The sequence below is a fragment of the Notothenia rossii genome, assembly GCF_949606895.1.
Source record: "Notothenia rossii genome assembly, chromosome: 4".
Lineage (NCBI taxonomy): Eukaryota > Metazoa > Chordata > Actinopteri > Perciformes > Nototheniidae > Notothenia > Notothenia rossii.
Window position 1 is genome coordinate 58951847 of NC_136902.1, and position 22522 is coordinate 58974368.

Genomic DNA, 22522 nt, shown 5'->3' on the forward strand with positions numbered 1-22522 from the left:
CTTTTGACCTTAAACTACAGTTCTAGATATTGTAATTGACCTGCTTTTTGGAACAGCCTCCTGCTGGGTTAGAGAAAATAGGCACCTTTGAGATAACCACTGCTACGCTGACGACACCCAACTAATTCTGTCCTTTCCCCGTTCAGAGACCCAGGTCGTCGCACGCATCTCTGCTTGCCTAGCTGACATCTCTCAGTGGATGTCTGCTCATCACCTCAAGCTCAACCTTGACAAGACTGAACTGCTTTTCCTTCCGGGAAAAGATTGTCCCACTCTTGACCTAACAATCAACATCGGCACCTCTGTTGTTTCCCCGACTCAGACTGCAAGGAATCTGGGTGTGACCCTAGATAACAACTGTCCTTCACTGCAAACATTGCTGCTACAACCCGCTGCTGCAGATACACGCTTTACAACATCAGGAGGATACGTCCCCAGCTGTCCCAGAAAGCAAAGCAGGTTCTGGTCCAGGCTCTCGTCATCTCACACCTAGACTACTGCAACTCCCTCCTGGCTGGTCTACCTGCATGTGCCATCCGACCTCTGCAGCTCATCCAGAATGCAGTGGCTCGTCTGGTCTTCAACCTTCCTAAATGTTCCCACACCACGCCGCTCCTCCGCTCCCTTCACTGGCTTCCTGTAACTACTAGAATCCACTTCAAGACACTGGTACTTGCGTACCATGCTGCGAATGGATCTGGCCCTTCCTACATCCAGGACATGGTTAAACCGTACACCCAGCACGTGCACTCCACTCTGCATCGGCCAAACAGCTCGCTGCACCCGCACTGCGAGGGGGACCCAAGTTACCATCAGCAAAAACACGTGGGTTTGCTATCCTGGCTCTAAAATGGTGGAATGAGCTCCCCATTGACATCAGGACAGCAGATAGCTTGCTCATCTTCCGGCGCAGACTGAAAACTCATCTCTTTCGACTCCACTTCGAGCGATAGAATTACTAACAAAGCACTTATATACTAATAAAGGACTGGCTTATCTAAAGCCAGTTGAGTAGCACTTGAAACGTTTAGCTCTATGAAACCTGATGTACTTATATGATTCTGTTTTCTTCAAGGTTGTATCTTCCTGGTCGAATGTACTTATTGTAAGTCGCTTTGGATAAAAGCGTCAGCTAAATGCAATGTAATGTAATGTAATAACGATCTTTAACACCTGTTCCTGCCAAGAAAGGGGACAATAACAATGTGAGACCAATCATACGTGAGGAAATCAGAATTCAACATTAAGAAAAGGAAGCTTAGAGTAGTTGAACTGGTCCAATCAGTCAACATATAATCATCCTTTGATTTTCAGGGTGATGATAAAAACCACCCTGTTTCAGTTCAAGTTAAATACATTATGTCATTTAAAGGGGACCTATCATGAAAAATGCACTGTGGTGTCTTTTATACATAAATATGTGTCCCCGGGTGTACAACGAGCGGATACAGGGGGGGGGGGGGGGTGTTATTGAATAACAATCAATACCCCAGAGGAACCAAGCTGAAGGTGAGAAAACGGCAGACAACGGCAACTCACCAATAGTTGCAACACTGCAAGACCAGGGAGCCTCCGGCGGAGCAAATCCTCCTCAAAAGCACCGGGCGTCAGCTGCGCTAAGACAGAGTAGTGTCAAGCCGGGTGTTGCTTGTGTCCATGAATAAATGACAGAATGCAAGGTGCTTTACCTGTCTGGTAGAGAGCGTGATGCGCGAGCTGCTACGCCAAACAATCTACGTGGCCACGCCAGGCTGAAGCCACACCGGAGAAGCAGAGGAGGAGGGAGCAGATTTGTCACCTCCACTTAAATAGCAGGTGCGCTGGCATGGTGCCAAGCAGCGTCACAGAGGGAGGAGACATCCAGTCACATTTACATTAGCAAGCCTCGCTAACACTCAGAGCTAACCTGTACTGGAGAGCACATGTGTTTCAAAAGCAGGAAATAAAAAAAGGAACTCACCTTGTGATAAACCAGCAAGAGAAAAAGCATTTGAGCTCCATACTGTTTCAGAAATAACCCTTGACGTGGTTTAAACAGGATGGCGTTTTATCACAACCGAATGTAACTTTATCTCAGGTAGAATTCTGATCAGGCATTAGCTCCGCCTCCTCTTATTATTATTTTCAAGCTAAGGACCCAAAATCTGCGTTTCTCTAACAGGGCTTCAAAAGAGAGGTTTGAGCAGTATGAGGCGTGGCTACAATGGGTGATCTGTTTGGTATTTTGAAAGAAAACTTCACAGACATGTTTTGTATAGGTATGGCCCTACAATATATTTTTGAAATATAGCATGATAGGTCCACTTTAATTAAAATAGCAATCATTTAAAAAAATATGATTTGAATGTGACGTCATAGCTTTTTTTATATATCTAAAACATAGAGCTGACATCTGTATTTCTATAGAGGGATACAAAAGTGTGAATTCAAGTGTGGATTTAAAAAGCAAATATTATCATTTGTATTTATTATCATAGCTAAAATACTCGTTTTGGAAAGATGAGATGTGGGGCGGGCGGGGCCGACATGTAGGATGTGTTCGTGTGTGTGCGTGTGCGTGCGTGTGTGTGTGCGTGCGTGCGTGTGTGTGCGTGTGTGTGTGTGTGCGTGTGTGTGTGTGTGTGCGTGTGTGAAGCAGGAGGAGCAACAGGTTTCCATCTGCTTTAGTGCGCAACATAAACTCAGAGAGGATCTGAGGAAGAGCCGATGAGAGGTAGGGAGCTGATACATTTATTTTTCTGTCTGAGCAGATTTAAATGACATAAAATAAAAACAAAAACAAATGAAGATGTCATTGGAGTTACTGAACCCGCCTTCAGCTTCACTCTAAGTCAAAACAAGGTGATGATTTGATCAAAGTAGTTCGTTTTTATTTGTAAGTGGAATTTATAAAGAAGCGGCAAATTGCTTAACTACAGTTTAATAGACAAGCAAAATGTAAAATAACTTTGAATGAGTAGGGTGAGTCTGGTGGTTCAGAATACCCCCCCCCTGCAGCTGTCCTGCTAAGTAAAGGCTAACTGAATTTAAGATTAGTTTAAATACCAGAGATCAGCATAAATGAATGATTAAATGTCTGGTTTTAAAAGCTACAAAACAGTATCTCTGAGTGCAAACAGAACAGTGAGTTATTTGAATTAAGCATCTGCATGGTTCAATTACTTTAAAAAAAATGTGCAGGGAAAAATGATAATAAACCAAATGCAGATGTTTAAAGTGTCAAATATACATTAAACGTATATTTGTGAAGTCTACAGGTGACATCACGAGACCGCCAGCTGCTCATTGTTTACTCACAAACATGACTGTTGGCTTTGTGCCTCCATGCTTCCTGACAGGAAACATGGTGTGATTTCAATGTACAGCTTTGCGTTATTTACTTTTTAATTATTTCTTCATGAAAATTGGAAAGAATGATGAGAGACATTTAGAAACCTACAACACGCCTCGCCTGACAGCTCCATGTCAGACTTTCCATGATGTTTCGTTGCATTGTATTATTATTTTTATATTGAACAATTATTATGCCATCCACTATTTAGTCTCTATGCTGTTTGTGTGATTCCAGTTTGCACCAAAGAAAATCATCAGGGTCTTTATTCTTCTCTTCTCTTCCCTGTTGCCCCTCCTTCCTCTTCTTTATTCCAGCAGGTGGTGATTAGTGGTCAGGCCTAATTATGATGCTCAAGCTTGATAACACAATGTCTGAAAATAAGTGCCTCTGTGTGGTTGAGTGTGTGTGTGTGTGTGTGTGTGTGTGTGTGTGTGTGTGTGTGTGTGTGTGTGTGTGTGTGTGTGTGTGTAGTAAGGAGGGGAAATGTTGTTATGGCATTGTGGGGACCAAACACCTGGGGGGTATACTACGAAGCAGGATTTTCGCTTAGCCGGCTAACTTCAGGGGAAACTCTGGGTTTCCGGTCCTACGAAGCTGGTTCTCTTTTTAGAAGGCTAGATCTCCATGGTAACTTATGCTGTGCGGCTAACCTGCCCCGGAGCAGGTTAGGTTGCAGGCTAAGAGCTCAACTCAGTGAAAGCACTGCCTGCTGACCAATCAGAGCTCAGTGTGCGGAGTTTAAAGCAATCAAGTCATATTACAGGAGAAAGGAAATACAGAAAAGCTGCCGTTGCATGAAAGACGGCCGGTGTTCCGGATTAACTTGTTTCCCGATCAACTTGTTTCCCGATCAACTCGTTTCAGTGGGGTGCGTGGCTTTCGACTGAAATACACATTTCGATCGCTTTCTTCTGTCGTTTACATACATTTTTTGGTATATTTGGCTTCTTAGGAACACGTTGATGCACATCCAGTACCAGTGTGTGAGGTTGTGATTACGATGGCGATATCCGGACGCGAACAGCGAGGACTACAACAAGACAAAATAGGTTAACCGACTGTGTGAACGTGAACATTAATAGAATATCACCTCCCACCTTCAGAGCAATCTGACTATTATAACATTAGCGTTAAGAAAGCTTAATTAAATATCTGCCACAACATAAGTAACCGGATCAGAGTAACATTAAGTACAGTCCACGGCATATCACATCATAATGTATCATTTCCTTATCTGAGTCAGCTGAGCCGTATCTGCCCATGCAACACTCACAGTGTCACATACTGTAAGCAGAAGCAGAGGCGCGGGAAGGTATTTTGAGTGGGGGTGCTGAGGTGCTGGACTCCAGTGAACACTATTACGGGCACTGTAGAGCACGCACAAAAAAACTCCCCACACGCAAACACACAGTAAACCCGCGACTGTTACAATGAAGGCTCGATAATCAGCTCACGGCATATAGGCAGGGGTAAAGTGCTATTTTTTACGAGTGGGGAGCGGACCTCACCTCCTCTAGGGGGGTCCGGGGGGATGCTCCCCCGGGAAGGTTTTTTTTAAATATTGAAGTTAAAAGCATCAATCTGGTGCACTTTGAGAGCAACATTAAGAGATCTATGGAAACATCTCTCAACACCCAGATGAAACACAACTGTAAGCAGATTTTCTTTTTCTTTATGGATATTTTACAAATCACTCCCCTTTCAAACTGTATTCTTGTTTTACTGCCATATAGTATTTCATAATTGTTTTTCCTTTATTCTCTTATTTTTTTTGTAACTATAATGATCATATGAAGGTGTGCCGCGGAAATAATCTTTTGAATAATTTTTGACCAAACCGTTTGAGACCCACTGAGATAACTTAGACTAAAGTTAACTATCTAAACACTCAGAGAGTCCTTTAGCTCACCTGAGCCTCTCAGTCTGAGAGGAGAGCTCTCCTCCAGCTTGCTGTGGAACAAACAGCTCCGTATGTCCGTTAGTGCAGCTAGCTAACCAGATGCTAACAACACGGTCCCTGCTGCTGGCACCGCTCCCTCTCTCTCTCCCCCTCTCTCACACACACTATATGCGCTATTTCCGCACACACACAGAGCCGCGAGCTTGAATGACACAAGCACACTTTTATTTCCATCCAACTCTCTGATTGGTCTGGTGTCTTGCCTCTGTTGCATTCACTGAACACGGGAAATTACAGTCCTGCCGTCCTTTCTAGTGTCTTGATGAGGTTCACGTAAAGCACGGTTAATGTATTATATTATTGAGGTAGAATTGTCCGGGGCTACAGAAAAAACATTCGGGGCAGGCCAAAATATCATTTTACCAACAATGTGGAATGTATTGGCTACATATTACACAGATTATGCACAGCGGGAGCAGCAATAACCGTCAAATAATAATTCAGACAGGGGAGCTCCGCACCCCCTGCCTGCCGCTAGGGGGTGCTGCAGTGCCCTCAGCACCCCCCTTCCCGCGCCCATGTGCAGAAGTATTATTTTAAGCAACACATTAAGTTGACGAAACCCTCAAGACAAATGTAATTAAAGTCAGATCCACTCGTGTCTTAGACGGGGCAGAGTGATATCCTAAACCTGTTAATGTACGCATTCAAACACTTTTTCTTTTACCAGCTGTATTGACCTTGCAGGTGCAACTATATGGCTTTTATCCTGGATAAAGTGTTTAAGTCATGGATGTTTAAAGTTTAACTTCTTCATATTTTAGGAATATTAAAGTTCACTTTTCATTCAGGAAGTATGACGCTGCGCTGTCAGTACGCTTCTTCGTGATTGGTCGAATGCTCCAAATACCACCCCTTTCATGTGAACGCGCACAAATGCACAGACTATATGCCCACTCGCGCATTTATAAAGTACAACAAAAGCAACAAAGATGTTTTATGGCAAACAATAGCATCAAAGAAAGAACCCTGCTTTACAGAGTATAGTCTCTCTGAGATACGGCACGGCTGGCTTGAGCGATCCACTTGATAACCCGCGTAGTAGGATCTAGGACCGCTTAGCGAGAGCGCGTATGTTTTGGATTAGACCAACCGGCTAACTCTAAACATATCCAGGTTAGGTTGAACCAGCTTCGTAGTACAGGCCTCTGGTTGGACGCTGACGTTGGGAGATGATCTTCCTCTTATATACAGAATAGGTTTTGTAGTTTTGACAGCAATATGCCTTTAACTCTTTATTGGCCGGACTCTAAGTAAACAGCCTGTTGTAGTGTGACTGTAGACACAGTCAAATTGGAATTGACTCCATTTCCGTCATAAATGTGTTTTGGTAAATATAAAAAAAAGACCTACATAACAGTTAAATAAAATGTCCTTGAAGAATTATTAATTATAAATAGTATTTTAAATTTTTCCCAAATCAAAGTCAACTATTGATTGGAATAAGAAATCCGTTTTTTTTAAATAACGTTGTCATGAAAATATCTTATATTCAGCTGGAGTCAGAATGTATAGAAGTCTATGAGAAAAATGACATTATTTCTCTCATGTAAAACACTCACAAGTTTGTAAAATTATCTTTATTTAATTTTCAAGAAGTCATATTTTGTGATTCCCCATAAACGTATTAAATATATTTGCATACATTTCCATGACAGAAATATAGACATTGAATACAACCAGTTTTTAAATGATTGTTTTAATTTGATTGTGTGAAAGGTATTTGCAGAGGGTGTTTTGGATATCTCTTTGTATCCCTCCATAACTAAGGCGATAATGTCAACAGCCATATACAAAAAATATATAATACTGATTAAATCAATTGAATTACATTTGAAGGCACTGTTTTTATGTACATGGACCCTTGTCTGTCCGTCAGCTCGTCTCTCTGGTCCATTCTGTTGGCAGTCATTATAAATGAACATGGTGTTACTCTGCTCTCCAGGTGCCAAAACCTGATGCTGCAGCCTTTTCTGGTAACACAGACACACAACCAACATGGCGTCAGACCCACCGATCTTAACAGAACAGCAGGAGCTGCACAGGAGAGCCAATCAGGTCACAGATGAGGTGAGGAATGTATTTTTTTCTTGCACATAATAAAGGCTTCCTTCAACGAGTTGTCAAAAATTAAAAACTCACATCACAGAAAATGTCCCATTCATTATGGTATATATTTGGATACAGTGTTTCCGCCAGGGGGCCGTCTTGCCGTCATTGAACGCCCTTTTTCAGCTCGGAACGCCCTCAACTCGAGCCGAGGCCGTCCAAAAAAAAGAACATTTATCCGAGAGAAGATCGACAATTTTTATCGTTTAAATGACAAAAAGGAAAATGACATCCCTCTGTTGGAGGGGCAAAGGAGGCTGGTGGGATTTTTTTCGCCGCCGTGGCAGTAAATGGCAGCAAAGCCGGTTCCTTTGATGGAAAAAAGTGTACTACCAGCGAGCCTTGCCGTTGGCTCTCAGCCCGAGCCTGAGTTGCCGCCATCCTTTTCTCCGCCAGCATCCCCCGCCCGTGCAGGTGCTCCGGAGCCGGAGTTGTCGTCATCTAGCCTCCTACCCCATCCAGAGCCAACGCCATCCGACAATGTCACTTCTACACCCGTAAACCGCGAAGAGAAACCGGTCAGCCACAACAAAAATAAGTTTGTCGGAACCTGGGAAATTAAGTTCCCGTGGTTGTGCTATAACAAACAAAGTGATCAAATGTGTAAGGGGAAAAAAGCACAACGTGTTCACCGCGGGGACGTCCAACTTCAGGTTGAAGACTATGGAGATGCACATAAAGGGGGTGGATCACAAAGCAGTGCTCGAGGCACAGCATTTACGAAAAAACAACGTTCAAGTTGCCGTTAATCGAATGGTCTGTGCCAGATCAAAGGCGGTAATTGCGGCCATGAGGAACGTGTATTACCTGGCAAAATAACTGTTGCCGACACACAAATACAAAAGCTTGAATGAACTGTGCATTCTGCAGGGATGTGAAACCTTGGCAGAACTGTGCGTTTCAGAGAACGCCCAGTATACTCACAACGACATAGTGCTAGACATGCGGTGCGCCATAAACAATGTGCTAAAGGAGGATTTAATTGCAAAGTTAAATAACTCGACATTCAAGGGGCTCATGACTGACGAGTCCACGGACATTTTGGTGGAAAAGCTTCTTTGCACATATGTTAACCTAATAAATGACGGTGACTTAGAAACCCACTACTTGTGCAACACAAAGATTACTGCATGCGATGCTGCTACCGTAACACAAACCATTAAAGAACAGTTGCGAAATTAAAACATCAGCCTGAACGACGTAACTGGCGTCTGTACAGATGATGATGATGACTGGAAGAGAAAACGGGGTCGTGGCGCGTTTAAAAAGGGAAAACCCAGCCATTGGTGGCATAATACGTCCTTTCTTTTGGGGTGGGGGGGGGGTGTGGTGGTCAATGTAATAACGTAACCAGATGAGTGATTACAGCGCCCGGTATCATTTTACACACATTTGTATCATACAGATGCAGGACTTACACACGCCTGTTATCTGACCGACAGGTCCGCACGCACTCTCCAGCCGAAACTCTAATAAACATTCATTCACAAACTAAATCAGGAGACCTTTAACGTTTTACGTCCGGTTCGTTCCTTTGTTCCTCGCTGTACACAGCTCCAGTTTGGGCATTGGCCTGTCATCAGATTGTATTTGTTGTTGCTGCTGCAGCAGAAGTTTAGTCCAATTATTTTTGATTAAATAATCCAAATCTCCACCCTCCATAATTGCACTTGCTTCAGTTGCTTGCTTCTTTCTAACGGTGGTGAGAGTGGTGCAGTGGCTCTATCTATCTTCTATCGATTAGATGTATGATTCGAAAATTATAAAAGTAGGGTAGACATGTGGATATTATCCGACTGAACAAAACGTGCCATTACCTAACAGGTTCGTTTTCCACTGACCTTTTTTCGAGCTATTTTCCAAAATCCTGTGGAAAAATGCCATTGCTATTTTGTCGAGGGAAACCGAGTGCAGCTTACTTCCGCTTTTTGGGACGCGTCACTGCACCACTAAATTGATGCGATTTGATTGGATTGTGAGGCAAGGGAAGCCAGCCGCCTCTGTGCTGTTTCACTCTTTGTAAAATACTCAATGAGAATGGGGGAGAGACGGGCCGGCAGCAACACACAACAAAGAATTTCCGAAACTAAACGAAGTGTTTTTATTTATTTATTACAATTATAACTACAATCCGAAAAAACAGGGGAAGCCTGGCTTCCCTTGGCCTCCAGGAGAAAACGCCACAGGTCATCCTGGACACTGATGACGTGAAGCTCAAGTCAATCCATGCCGTCCGCTGGCTGAGACGGGAACCTTTCGTTGACACGGACACCTGCAGCACAGAGTGGCCGACACTACAGCAAAAATTCTTTCCAGGAGTTGGTGAAGATCATGGCTACGCAACATGCTGGCTTCCTACCTGAAACCACAAAGCTCCTGGTTGCAATCTCGGTCATTCCAATGAGCACGGTGCCGTGCGAACGTGGATTCAGCGTTCAAAATTGCATAAAGACCAAGGGCAGGGCAAGATTAAAAGCAGAAAATATTGACGTCCTGATGAGAATCTGCATTGAAGGACCACCCATTGAACAGTTTGACTTCTACAAAGCCCTGGACAAGTTTAGAGTGGAAAAACACCGCCGCATTTTCCAAGGACCATGCAAGGAGCGGTGTCCCTGCCGGCAGCAGTGATTTGATACGTTACTATTGTGTGTGTAAAGAGACAGTATATAAAAGTAACGGTGCAATTCAAGATTGTGTGTGTGTGCATATATACGTAAAGCGATAGTATTTATAAAGCGATAGTTTATCTCTTCTCTTCCCCTCCCCTAGCTATTGAATAAATTGACTTAAATGTGTAACACATATTTCTTTCATCATACATATAAACCTTTTAACGTCTCAGCCCACACAACAAACACAACAGTATAACGGGTGTTACAGTTCTACTGATGTGCTTGGCCTTAGGGGAGTGGCCCTTTAAGGACACCTGGCTCACTTGGTTACCATAGAGTCAACTGGTCTCCCAGTGCCACCATCTGCAAAGAACCATCAGGAATTGATGAGCTCATGTACTCATTGTGGGGAGGTGCTAATTACACACACACACACACACACACACACACACACACACACACACACACACACACACACACACACACACACACACACACACACACACACACACACACACACACACACACACACACACACACACACACACACACACACACACACACACACACAAGCAGGTCAAGCCGTTTGTCACCTTATCATTACCCTGGCTGGGGAAGTCCCCAGGGCTGCACGATATTTACAGAGTACAAACACACACACTCACAGACACGCAGCAAGTAGTGATGCAACTGGAGAGAGAATTTCTGCTTATGGTAGTAGCCTACAATGTAAACGCAGGTCCTTATGGATGCGGTATTTTGAATTTCTTAAAGAGCAACTTGCAGGTTAGAGACACCAATGAATAAATGTGTAGGACATTTTTATTTCCGAATAAAAAAAGACGACCAGCGTGTGATGTCACATGGGGGAGAGTTGCCGGTCTAACGTAGTAACAAACATGGATCACAATACTAGTTTTGACACAGAAGAGGTTGAAAATGTATATTCGTATGCATATGGCGGACCACAACCTTATAATTATGAGCCTGCTAGGCGGCCAATTGAGACCAGGAGCAGCCAAGGATTAGAATGAATAATGGCCATCGGAGAGAAATGGAGCTGTGGTGTGAGGAGAATCAGTGGAGAACAGGGCAGCTGTCTTGGTCAGTGCCCGGCGTTAGCTACAGTTAATGTTGGCTAACGTCGGTCACATCACAACATTGTAAAGTTAGCTATCATATATCAGGATATAACTAAAGTAGTATTGATAATATAGTAACGTTACTGGCAGGACTGTTGATACTGATCCATAACAGAAACGAATGCGCAAGTATCAGCCGTATCTCGCGTTACCTAATGCAACCGTCTTACGGTGCTATGTACGGAGGGGAGAGAGAGAGGAGCGAAGGGGGGGAGAGAGAGAGGAACGAAGGGGGGCAGAGAGATGTAATACGGTTTCCTGATAAACGTTTTGCTTGATAGGCCTCAGCTGTGGAGAGTATGTGCTGCAGGGAGGTGGATGCACCTTGCACAACGCACCCAGGAACGAAAGCTAGCTCCGGTCCTTTTCCTGTTAGGGAAACTGTGGACTCGATGTCCTGACAGAAACTCAAGCTCACCATGATTAAAAATGGTGAAATGCAATGTAAAATTGCGGAAAAAATACCAGCTCACTATATCACAACCACTCAAACCAACAACTAATACCCGCGGATTGGGCAGAGAAGGAGTCCATGAAAGTTGCTCCCCCATGTGACGTAATATGACGCGTTTGACATATGACGTTAAAAAAAATGCCCTTATGTCTCGTAAAACATATAAAATCCTGCATTAACCTGCTCTACACACACACACACACACACACAGACACACACACACACACACACACACACACACACACACACACACACACACACACATCCTCCTCAACCTGTCCGCCATTAAAGGCCTCAGAGGTCGGATACCTGAACCGTAGCGTCCAGCTAGCTTAGCCGCTAGCTTAGCGATAAATACACACAGCGTTGTATTCTCCTCCCCCTGTCGGCCCTAAAAGCTTCAGAGGGCGGATACCTGAGCTCCATAGCGTCCCGCTAATGTGAAACACACACACACACACAGCGTTAGCGGGACATTCTCCTCCCCCTGTCGGCCCTAAAAGCTTCAGAGGGCGGATAGCTTGGCTCCGTAGCGTCCCACTAGCTTAGCCGCTAGCTAAAGGTAAACAAACATAGATCGGTACATAGAATATGAATAAATCGTCACCGATGTAGACGATATATTTTTTTATTCACTTTGAACTTGGCCAAATGGAGTTTAATGCTTTGGGATTAAAGTTAGGCCACATGGTACGTAAGTATAACGTGCTAGCCTGCTGTAATACATCGTATAGTCAGGCACACATTTATGAGATTTAACAATGGCCGACTATATTTCTTAAATAATATGTAGCCTATTCCCAGAGCATAATTCATGGGGCAACAAGGTGAGGTGTAAAATGTGTTTTAATATCATACATTTTACGCCAGCAAACTTCTTGTACGGACTTCGGCAGTAGTGAAGACTCACTGAACGAATTAAGTACAAAGACGAATCTTTTGCGAACGTGCAAATCACCAGAAACCGTTCGCGAACCGGTGAACGAATCAGTGAACAAATCTTTAAAGTGAATTGAATCAAAAGACTTGTGTCCCCGAAGGGATTCGAAATGCCCATCACTAGTTCCCACGTTGTATTTTTGGTTCCTACCCTTTTATGTGCAACATTTAGAGGCGGAACTAATCTGCTGTGTTTTGTGTTACACCTGTTTAATCGATGCACTGAATAGTTGCAAAGGCAGAGCAACGCAAGACATTAAAGGAAAACTAGGGAAACCAAAGGAAAAATGCATATAAAGTTATCAGCCCCACTAGGTGACTAGCAGCCTACGAGGTACGTTTCGTGCTGGTTGTTTGTGTAATTGTGTGCGGTTAAGCTGCAGGTTTGTGTGTGTATGTATGTATGCTATGCGCTAGCTTGTGCTACATGCTATTGTTAGCTTGTGCTACTTGCTGTGTGTGATATGTGCGCCATTTATTGTTTAATTGGCGGCATTAACAGTGATGATATATGCATATATTACATATTTATTTGTTGTTTACCTTTTATATTTTTCTGTCTTATAACCCAGTTCTCACGGGTTGGAATAGGTCCCACAAGAATAAACCCCTTATTTAATCAAGACCTCAGCCTCGTGTCATTTACTGGAGGGAGCTACAGTGAGAACTCGTAGGCTGTTCCGCATGAGTAGACGAGTAAAACGGCTCCAGACGGCAGCAATCCATGGACGGCAAGGGACATCTCCGTCGCAGCGTGTGCATCTGTAGCAGCCATCTACACAGCAGCACAAGATCCAACTACTTCTGGAAGGTCCAGGTGTTTTAGTGTAAATGTAGGTGCAACAAAGAGACTTTAAAGTGCCTTACAAAGAAAATGGGACATTTGCATTGTTCATATAATCTGTGTTAATGCTATTTACTTACCTTTATAATGGAAGTGAAAGGTTGTTAATATTGATTTGTGTATTAAGGTATCTGCAGTAAGTATTTGCAGACTAAGTAACAAAGTACATTTAAAGGACAACATCTTTCAAGTGATAAGTGTTGAAGAAATGTACCAAGTTTTGTTGTTTGCCTATATCATTATCACTTGTGATTTTCATTTAAATAAGGCTCAATAGCTGTGTATAAGCTTAAGATAACTCAAAGCTAATATCTAAATTGGCTAACTACTTAGCTTTAAAGATAATTAAATATTAGAGTTAAAATCAAACTTCAGTAAACAAGTAAAATGTCAGATGTTGAATCTTACACTAAGAGTGATGAAGTGAGTGCAGTAGAAAACGAGCAACCACAGGCAACTGAAGATCCGAAAATGGATAGCCTTTCCACACAAGAGCCACAAAGGAGCCAAAGAGTCCGGAAGTTAACGGAAAAGGGCCAAGAACTGCACGATGAGCAAGTAACAAGACTTGTGCACCATTTCAGTGTGAGCTATAAAAGGTGGAAAGATATCACAAAGGAAGCCAAACAAGCGCTAAGTGGTCAATGCTCTAATGACCTGCTGCATGAATACATCACTAAGGTAAGCAAGACCTCCAATGATGTAAATATTGCTTATGAAGAGTTGAGGCTCATTGACATTCCCGACCATGACACACGTCGCAAAGAAGACACCAAAGACAATCATTGAGACTGCAAGAGAACGAATAGACACAAGAAAGGACAAAAGTCATGAGGAAGAAGAAATTGGTAAAAACCAGACAGTCTGTATGCAAATCTGTTGCCTCTGTTAAGAGAAGTAATGGCTCTCATGTTACCAGGTCCTCGACTCACTCTCGTAGCAACTCGAGAGCAACATCAAGAAGTTCATTCCTCTCTTCTATCAAAAGACAAGAAGCCGCTGCTGAAATTGCTGCAAATGAAGCGACTTTAGAAGTAATGCTAGAGCAGGAACAACAGATTGAAGAACTTGATATACTGGAGGCTTAAGCTGCTCAGTTAAGAGCCAAACAGATTGCTGAAGCTGCTCAGTTAAGAGCCAAACAGGAGGCAGAAAATGCTGAGAGGCAAAGAGAGTTACAAGCCAAGCGCAGACAACTAGAGCAATTAGAAACAGTAAAGAAGCTAAAAGCTGCAAAGGCGAGACATCAAGTATATGAACAGAATGCATGCTCAGACGAAGAAATTAGCGAGCTGCTCCATCAACATGTTCCTCTGGTTGTGAAAGAAGAACTTAAGCATAAAAACAGTGAACTGCAAAACCACTCACCACCTCAAGCTGCGACACAACAAAAACAAGAAGACAGTACTTCAGCTCTTGTCAGAGCTCTTGCAGAGTCCATCAGTGCAAGTCGTCTACCTGTACCTGAACCTACAACGTTCAGTGGTGACCCACTGAGGTTCAATGACTGGAAGGTCTCTTTTCGTACACTCGTTGACAGGAAAAATATCCCAGCTGAAGAAAATATATACTATCTAAGAAAGTATGTGGGTGGACCCGCCAAGAAGGCCATAGAGAGCTACTTCCTGCTAGGCACAGAGTCAGCCTATCATGCCACGTGGACCATCCTAGAAGAGAAGTACGGTAATCCTTTCCTCATTGCTAAGGCCTTCAGAGATAAACTTGATGCATGGCCCAAGACAAGTTCCAAAGACAGCGTAGAACTTCAAGAGCTCTCTGACTTCCTTCGCAGCTCTGAGGCTGCCATGTCACAGATCAAAGGACTTGAGGTACTTAACGACTGCTACAAAAACCAAAAGATGCTTGCTAAACTTCCAGACTGGTTGACCTCAAGTTGGAACAGAAAGGTCACAGAAATGGAAGAACAAAATCACACGTTCCCAACCTTCATCCAGTTTGTTACATTGCTCACACGTGAAGCCAAAATAGCTTGCAACCCAATAACATCTCTCCATGCTCTAAAATCAAGAGAAAGCGAAAAAGGCAAGATTTTAAAGGATAGAAGTCCTGTATCAAACGTATTGACTACAGAGACAAATGAAACAGCAGATGCCACAAACTGTCTTTTCTGTGAGAAGGCAGGACACGGTCTGCATGAATATTACAAATTCAGGAATGAGACAATCTCTGAGCGAGTCAAGTTTGTTCAAGAGAAGAAGCTGTGCTTTGGCTGTTTAAAATCTGGCCATCGCTTAAAGGAATGTCAAAACAGAAAGATTTGCGAAACATGCGAAAAGGGACATCCAACTTGTCTCCACGACAATCGCACCAGAGAAGAAAGAATGTCAACAAACCATGATGGTGCAAGAGAAAGCACAATGGAACGTCCACAAGGTAAAGCGGCAAGCACACCACGTGAGGCAACATCCAATACAGTCTTCCAGAATGTTAAAGGCCCCCATACATCCACAATCGTTCCAGTGTGGATGTCAGCCACAAGTGACCAACATAGTGAAATACTTGTGTATGCACTCCTCGATACACAGAGTGACACAAGCTTTATCCTTGAAGAAACGGCAAAGGCTCTTCGAACAAAGAACAAGCAGTGCAGCTAAAGCTCTCCAAAATGGCTTCAAGAAGCACAGTCGTGTCATGTAGGAAGCTAAGTGGTCTCCAAGTGAGAGGAATCTACTTAGACAGGATAATACCTCTGCCAGTAACCTACTCAAGAGAATTCATCCCTGCAAGCAGAGACAATATTCCCACACCAGAGACTGCAAAGGCGTGGCCTCATCTTGAACACCTCACAGATGAGATCGCTCCTCAGCAAAGCTTTGAAATTGGTCTTCTTATTGGCTACAACTGTCCTCAAGCTCTCGTCCCAGTGGTGCCTGGTGAAGAAAACCAGCCCTTTGCACAGAGAACAGATTTGGGCTGGAATGTTGTCCGCTTTGGCAATCCCTGTCTCGACATTGGAGATATGATTGGAGTAAGTCACCAGGTAACCGTCAAGTGATACCAAGTCTCCAGTCTTCAAACCTCCCAAGGGAAGTACACTACGTCTGTAGAACACATATTAAGGAAGTCTCACCTGCAGATGTCAGCGAGGTGCTGGAATCTGACTTTGTCCAAAGGTCTCACAGCACAGCAACTTTAAGCCTCAAATTGGTTCACAGGCCCTGACCTTATTTGGCAGAAAGAGCTACCAAGTGGAGAAGTCAAGGTGGGAGAGATCGTGAGTAGTGACCCAGAGCTTAAGAAGGCCCAGGTATCCAGGCAAACGAAGTAAAGTCGCTACTAGATCACCTTCACAAATTCTCAGACTGGTCAAGAGTGGTTAAAGCCTTTGCAAGACTCAAGCGCCTTGCAAAGGAAATTAAAGGTCTCAAGCCAAGTTCCTGTGAAGCCACACTCTTAGAGGAGAGGAGAGAAGCAGAGCTGACCATAATCGAGATGGTTCAAGAAGCAACACTCTCTCAAGAAATAAAGTGCCTTCAGCAGCATAAGGAGTACCATCTCCAACAAAGACCAAAATGGATCAAGGACCGCAGAAACGTCAAGGTAAATGACGTTGTCATTCGGCAAGACAACACTATACCACTTGGCCAATGGAAGCTGGCCAGGGTTGTGGAAGTGTACCCAGGAGGGGATGGAAGAGTGAGAAGGCTCAAGCTGCTCATCAGCGACTCTACCCTGGATGGAAAGGGAAAGCGCCTCGCTAAACCTGTCTACCTCGAAAGGCCTATCCACAAGACGGTGTTGTTGTTGGAAGCGGACTAAGACTCTGAACAGTTACTCTCACTCACACTCTGCACTTAATAGGTCTTAAACGAAATAGTTCGTTTTACATTAATGTATATCGGTTTTCCAAAAATGTTATGGAAATCACAGGTGATTTGGTGGGAGTGTAACTGTCTTCACTTTCTGTTTTCATTTCTTACCACGTTGTATTTTTGGTTCCAACCCTTTTATGTGCAACATTTAGAGGCGGAACTAATCTGCTGTGTTTTGTGTTACACCTGTTTAATCGACGCACTGGATAGTTGCAAAGGCAGAGCAACGCAAGACGTTAAAGGAAAACTATGGAAACCAAAGGAAAAATGCATATAAAGTTATCAGCCCCTCTAGGTGACTAGCAGCCTACGAGGTACGTTTCGTGCTGGTTGTTTGTGTAATTGTGTGGGGTTGAGCTGCAGGTTTGTGTGTGTATGTATGTTAGACCCTCCAGAAAAACGCAGGCAAAAATCTTTGATTATGCGGGCTAAAGTCCTTGATTATGCGATTAAACATTCAGGGTTTTTATGTGATTTTATGCGGTGAAATTGCGGGAAGTTGCGAAATATGCGGAAAGTTGCGAAAAATAATAGATTTTTTTTTTAATGTTGGGCTGTCTTATTTATTCTCTCTCACACACAACCTGCCACTACGTTAAACCCCTTTCCTATTCAATTAAACACATTCAATGTTTATTTATTGTAAAAGCAATTGGGCTATTTTAATCACTCTCTCTCTCACACACACACACACACACACACACACACACACACACACACACACACACACACACACACACACTTCTCCGCCTCATTCTGTTTTCATTTACTCGTTCGTTATCTGACCAGCTTCAATCTTGTAGGCTACTCACTTCGTCTCTTGTAGCCCTCGAAAGGATTTTGGAGGTTGATGCCTCGATGAACGTGAGTTGTTTGGCTTTCTTGTCCGCAGCAGCAGAAAGCATTTTCGAATGTTTGAATGAATCAAAGTGGGTCGTCACCGTCGACTTTCTCTTATGCTCCAACACACAGTTGCACGGGGTGCAGAATAGTTTCCCCCCACTTTCGTGAAAGACATCGGGGTACTGCTTTGCCCGGTCTTTAGCAGAAATGTTCGTCGGTAAATGAGATGGATCAGATTTTTTCATCTTGGTGTTTTCTCTCTCGTGTGAGTTCTCGTGATGCGCAAGCTTATGACGTCAAGTCATCATCATCACTACTTCACGTCAAGACGAGTTCACTTTTTTTTCTTCTCAACTTTGTGTGGAAAAATGCGGGGATTTTGCGGCCTTTTGATAAATATGCGGCCTTTTAAAAATCTGCGCCATTTTGCTGATTATGCGGTAAATTCTGCGATCGCAGAATCGCGTTTCTCTGGAGGGTCTAGTATGTATGCTATGCGCTAGCTTGTGCTACATACTATTGTTAGCTTGTGCTACTTGCTGTGTGTGATATGTGCGCCATTTATTGTTTAATTGGCGGCATTAACAGTGATGACATATGCATATATTCCATATTTATTTGTTGTTTACCTTTTATATTTTTCTGTCTTATAACCCAGTACTCACGGGTTGGAATAGGTCCCACAAGAATAAACCCCGTATTTAATCAAGACCTAAGCCTCGTGTCATTTACTGGAGGGAGCTACACAGGTGCCGGGGCTTTTTAAGACGGGGCATCAGAGTGGTCATCCCGTCATGTGTTGTCCGCCAGATACGCCAGGAGTTTCCCGATCTGGCTGGACGAAATCAAATGCAAATCACAAAATATTAGAGAAACTTAGTTGTTTTAGGTTTGTTAGCTTGCCAGCTAGATTAATATGCTAACCTACATTTGCTAGTTGTTCAGTGTAATATGCCAACCTACTATGAACAACAGCTAGTCTAGGCTAGCAAGAACATGGTTACAATTGCAATCTTATACGGGTAGTCTGCTACGTTCGGTTATTCATTGTAGCTGGCATAAAAACGTGTTTCCCTAGTCTAGCTCTTGGTAGCCTTCTTTTTTAGCTCGGTAGCATACACGCTAGGAACGGTAGCTTGGTAGCATACACGCTAGGAACGTCAACTATAATGTACTGACCGTACGGTAAATCACCGGAGTATACTCTCTGAGTATTTCGTGTGTGAATGCAGACATTCTGCTGCTATGAGATACATGTAACTGCCCATCTGATGACATTGGAGTTGATATATGGAAAAGCTAGCAACTTAGTTAGCCCAGTTAGCACTGTGTCAATTGCTTAGCAGCCCGAAAAAACGTTTACCCATTTAAACAGTCGTGGTAGATACCTTGTTTGTTTTAAACATCATAAATACACAAACAACAATGGATACTTACAGGTTGTGTACCCGAATCTCCCGCTGGTCCAAACTAAGTAGGAACAGCATTGTCCTTCAGTGCCCTACGCTCTACATATCTGGTATGAATCGCTGCAATGTTTGCGAAGCTTTGGTCCGTGAAATGCCGCGCACACGGTACAATACCGGCTCGAACATCTGAAGGAACAGTGTTAACAAGAAATGTCAACCACTGACTTTGTTGTGTTTCTGCCCTCGGTAAGGCATACATTGAAGATTTCCCCTCACAAGACAGGAAACAGACCCTCGTTGGCATGACTGTATACAGTTTTGAACTGAACCTGAGCTTCCAACATTATATATACAGTGGGGCAAAAAAGTATTTAGTCAGCCACCAATTGTGCAAGTTCTCCCACTTAAAAATATGAGAGAGGCCTGTAATTTTCATCCTAGGTATACCTCAACTATGAGAGACAAAATGAGAAGAAAAGAAAATCCAGAAAATCACATTGTCTGATTTTTAAAGAATTTATTTGCAAATTATGGTGGAAAATAAGTATTTGGTCAATTACAAAAGTTCATCTCAATTAGGGCTGCACGATATTGAAAAAAACTGACATTACAATTTTTTTTCCCCCTGCGATATATACTGCGTTTTTTTTACCGGATGAAGGTATTGTGCTCCTGTGCCTCGCTAATTTTTTACCGGTGTTTTGATGGTCTGCAAACTAGCGGGGCGGGGGCTGCTGTGATCTGATCAAGAATGATTGTGATTGGTGGTTTGCTGTGCATGCAGAGCCTGCATGTCACTCACTCAAGTACCCCTGACATGAGAGCCGTGCAAGTTTTCCTTTTGTAGCAAGCAGCAAAATTACATTACATTACATTGCATTTAGCTGACGCTTTTATCCAAAGCGACTTACAATAAGTGCATTCGACCAGGAAGATACAACCTTTAAGAAAACAGAATCATATAAGTACATCAGGTTTCATAGAGCCAAACATTTCAAGTGCTACTCAACTGGCATTTAGAAAGCCAGCCCTTTATTAGTATATAAGTGCTTTGTTAGTAATTCTATCGCTCGAAGTGGAGTCTAAAGAGATGAGTTTTCAGTTTGCGTCGGAAGATGTGTAAGCTATCTGCTGTCCTGATTTCAATGGGGAGCTCATTCCACCATTTTGGAGCCAGGATAGCAAACCCACGTGTTTTTGCTGACGGGAACTTGGGTCCCCCTCGCAGTGCGGGTGCAGCGAGCTGTTTGGCTGATGCAGAGCGGAGTGCACGTGCTGGGGTGTACGGTTTAACCATGTCCTGGATGTAGGAAGGGCCAGATCCATTCACAGCATGGTACGCAAGTACCAGTGTCTTGAAGTGGATTCTAGCAGTTACTGGAAGCCAGTGAAGGGAGCGGAGGAGCGGTGTGGTGTGGGAGAATTTGGGAAGGTTGAAGACCAGACGAGCCGCTACATTCTGGATGAGCTGCAGAGGTCGGATGGCACATGCAGGTAGACCAGCCAGGAGGGAGTTGCAGTAGTCTAGGCGTGAGATGACGAGAGCCTGGACCAGAATCTGCGCTGATGTCTGGGTCAGCTGGGGACGTATCCTCCTGATGTTGTAAAGCGTGTATCTGCAGCAGCGGGTTGTAGCAGCGATGTTTGCAGTGAAGGACAGGTTGTTATCTAGGACCACACCCAGATTCCTTGCAGTCTGAGTCGGGGAAACAACAGAGGTGCCGATGTTGATTGTTAGGTCAAGAGTGGGACAATCTTTTCCCGGAAGGAAGAGCAGTTCAGTCTTGTCAAGGTTGAGCTTGAGGTGATGAGCAGACATCCACCGAGAGATGTCTGCTAGGCAAGCAGAGATGCGTGCGACGACCTGGGTCTCTGAGCGGGGAAAGGACAGAATTAGTTGGGTGTCGTCAGCGTAGCAGTGGTATGAAAAACCATGCGGGCTAATGACAGACCCGAGCGAGTTTGTGTACAGGGAGAAGAGGAGGGGACCAAGAACCGAGCCCTGAGGGACCCCTGTAGTTAATTGACAAGGGTCGGACTCGGACCCTCTCCAAGTAACCCTGTAGGTGCGGTCGTTGAGGTATGAGGTGAGGAGGGAAAGTGCAGTGCCTGAAACTCCAAGTTCTTGGAGAGTGCGAAGGAGGAAAATAATTGTAACATGACGTGTTTGAGTTAATTCACCTACAGTACTTAAAGAGCAACTTCCAGGTTAAAGACACCTGTGAATAAATGTGTAGGAAAATTATGAATACACTAGATTTTCAAAAAAATATACAGAAATATACACTACAGTGACATCTGGCGTCGTTTTTGTAAGAAATGTTCACTTCCGCATAAAAAAGCCTCGGCACGTGACCTCCCGCATGTGACGTAACATGGGGGAAACAAGGGGGAGAGCGGCCGGTGTAACGTATTAATAAACACGGATCCCAATGCTAGTTTCGACACAGAAGACACAGAAGAAGTTGAACATGAATATTCAAATGCATATGACGGACCACAACCTTATAATTATAAGCCTGCTAGGCGTCCAAGAGACCAGGAGCAGCCAAGGATTAGAAGAAATAACGGCCATCGGAGAGAAATTGAGCTGTGGTGTGAGGAGAACCAGTGGAGAACTGGGCAGCTATCTTGGGGAGTGACCGGCGTTAGCTACAGAATGTTAGCTAACGTCACATCACAACATTGTGAAGTTAGCTATCATATATCAGGCCATAACTAAAGTAGCATTGATAATATAGTAACGTTACTGGCAGGACTGTTGATACTGATCCATAACAGAAACTAATGCGCAGGTATCAGCCGTATCTCGTGTTACCTAATGCAACTCCACACTACGGTGCTGTGTACCGGAGGGGAGACGCGAGTTACGGCTGATACTTGACAATCTGGCGGAGAAAGGTTATGGAGCCTCCGTTGATATGCCGTTGTAAATGGCTTGATGGAAAGCAGGTGTGTAGTCGGGGAGGGTGCACAGCTGATTGCAGCAGGTGAGTGGAGGTTGAGCCGGGAGCCAGGAGTGACAGCCACCACGCAAACA

At 43.8% G+C, this 22522-nt stretch overlaps 1 protein-coding gene across 6 annotated transcripts in view; it reads left to right on the forward strand.

The window, feature by feature from the left end:
* LOC307036606 (synaptosomal-associated protein 25) overlaps nt 1-22522 on the forward strand; it is a 34609-nt gene that overhangs the window by 256 nt on the left and 11831 nt on the right. The window contains exons 2-3 of one of the 6 annotated variants that reach the window (XM_079677058.1): nt 147-2841; nt 7240-7364. In XM_079677058.1, the coding sequence (XP_079533184.1) occupies nt 7293-7364 (72 nt within the window). In that variant the 5' untranslated portion in view covers nt 147-2841; nt 7240-7292. Of the gene's footprint in view, nt 1-146; nt 2842-3908; nt 4203-4719; nt 4986-7239; nt 7365-12309; nt 12888-13067; nt 13387-22522 lie in introns of those variants that run through there. The other 5 variants (XM_079677057.1, XM_079677059.1, XM_079677060.1 and 2 more) reach the window with 5 other exon arrangements.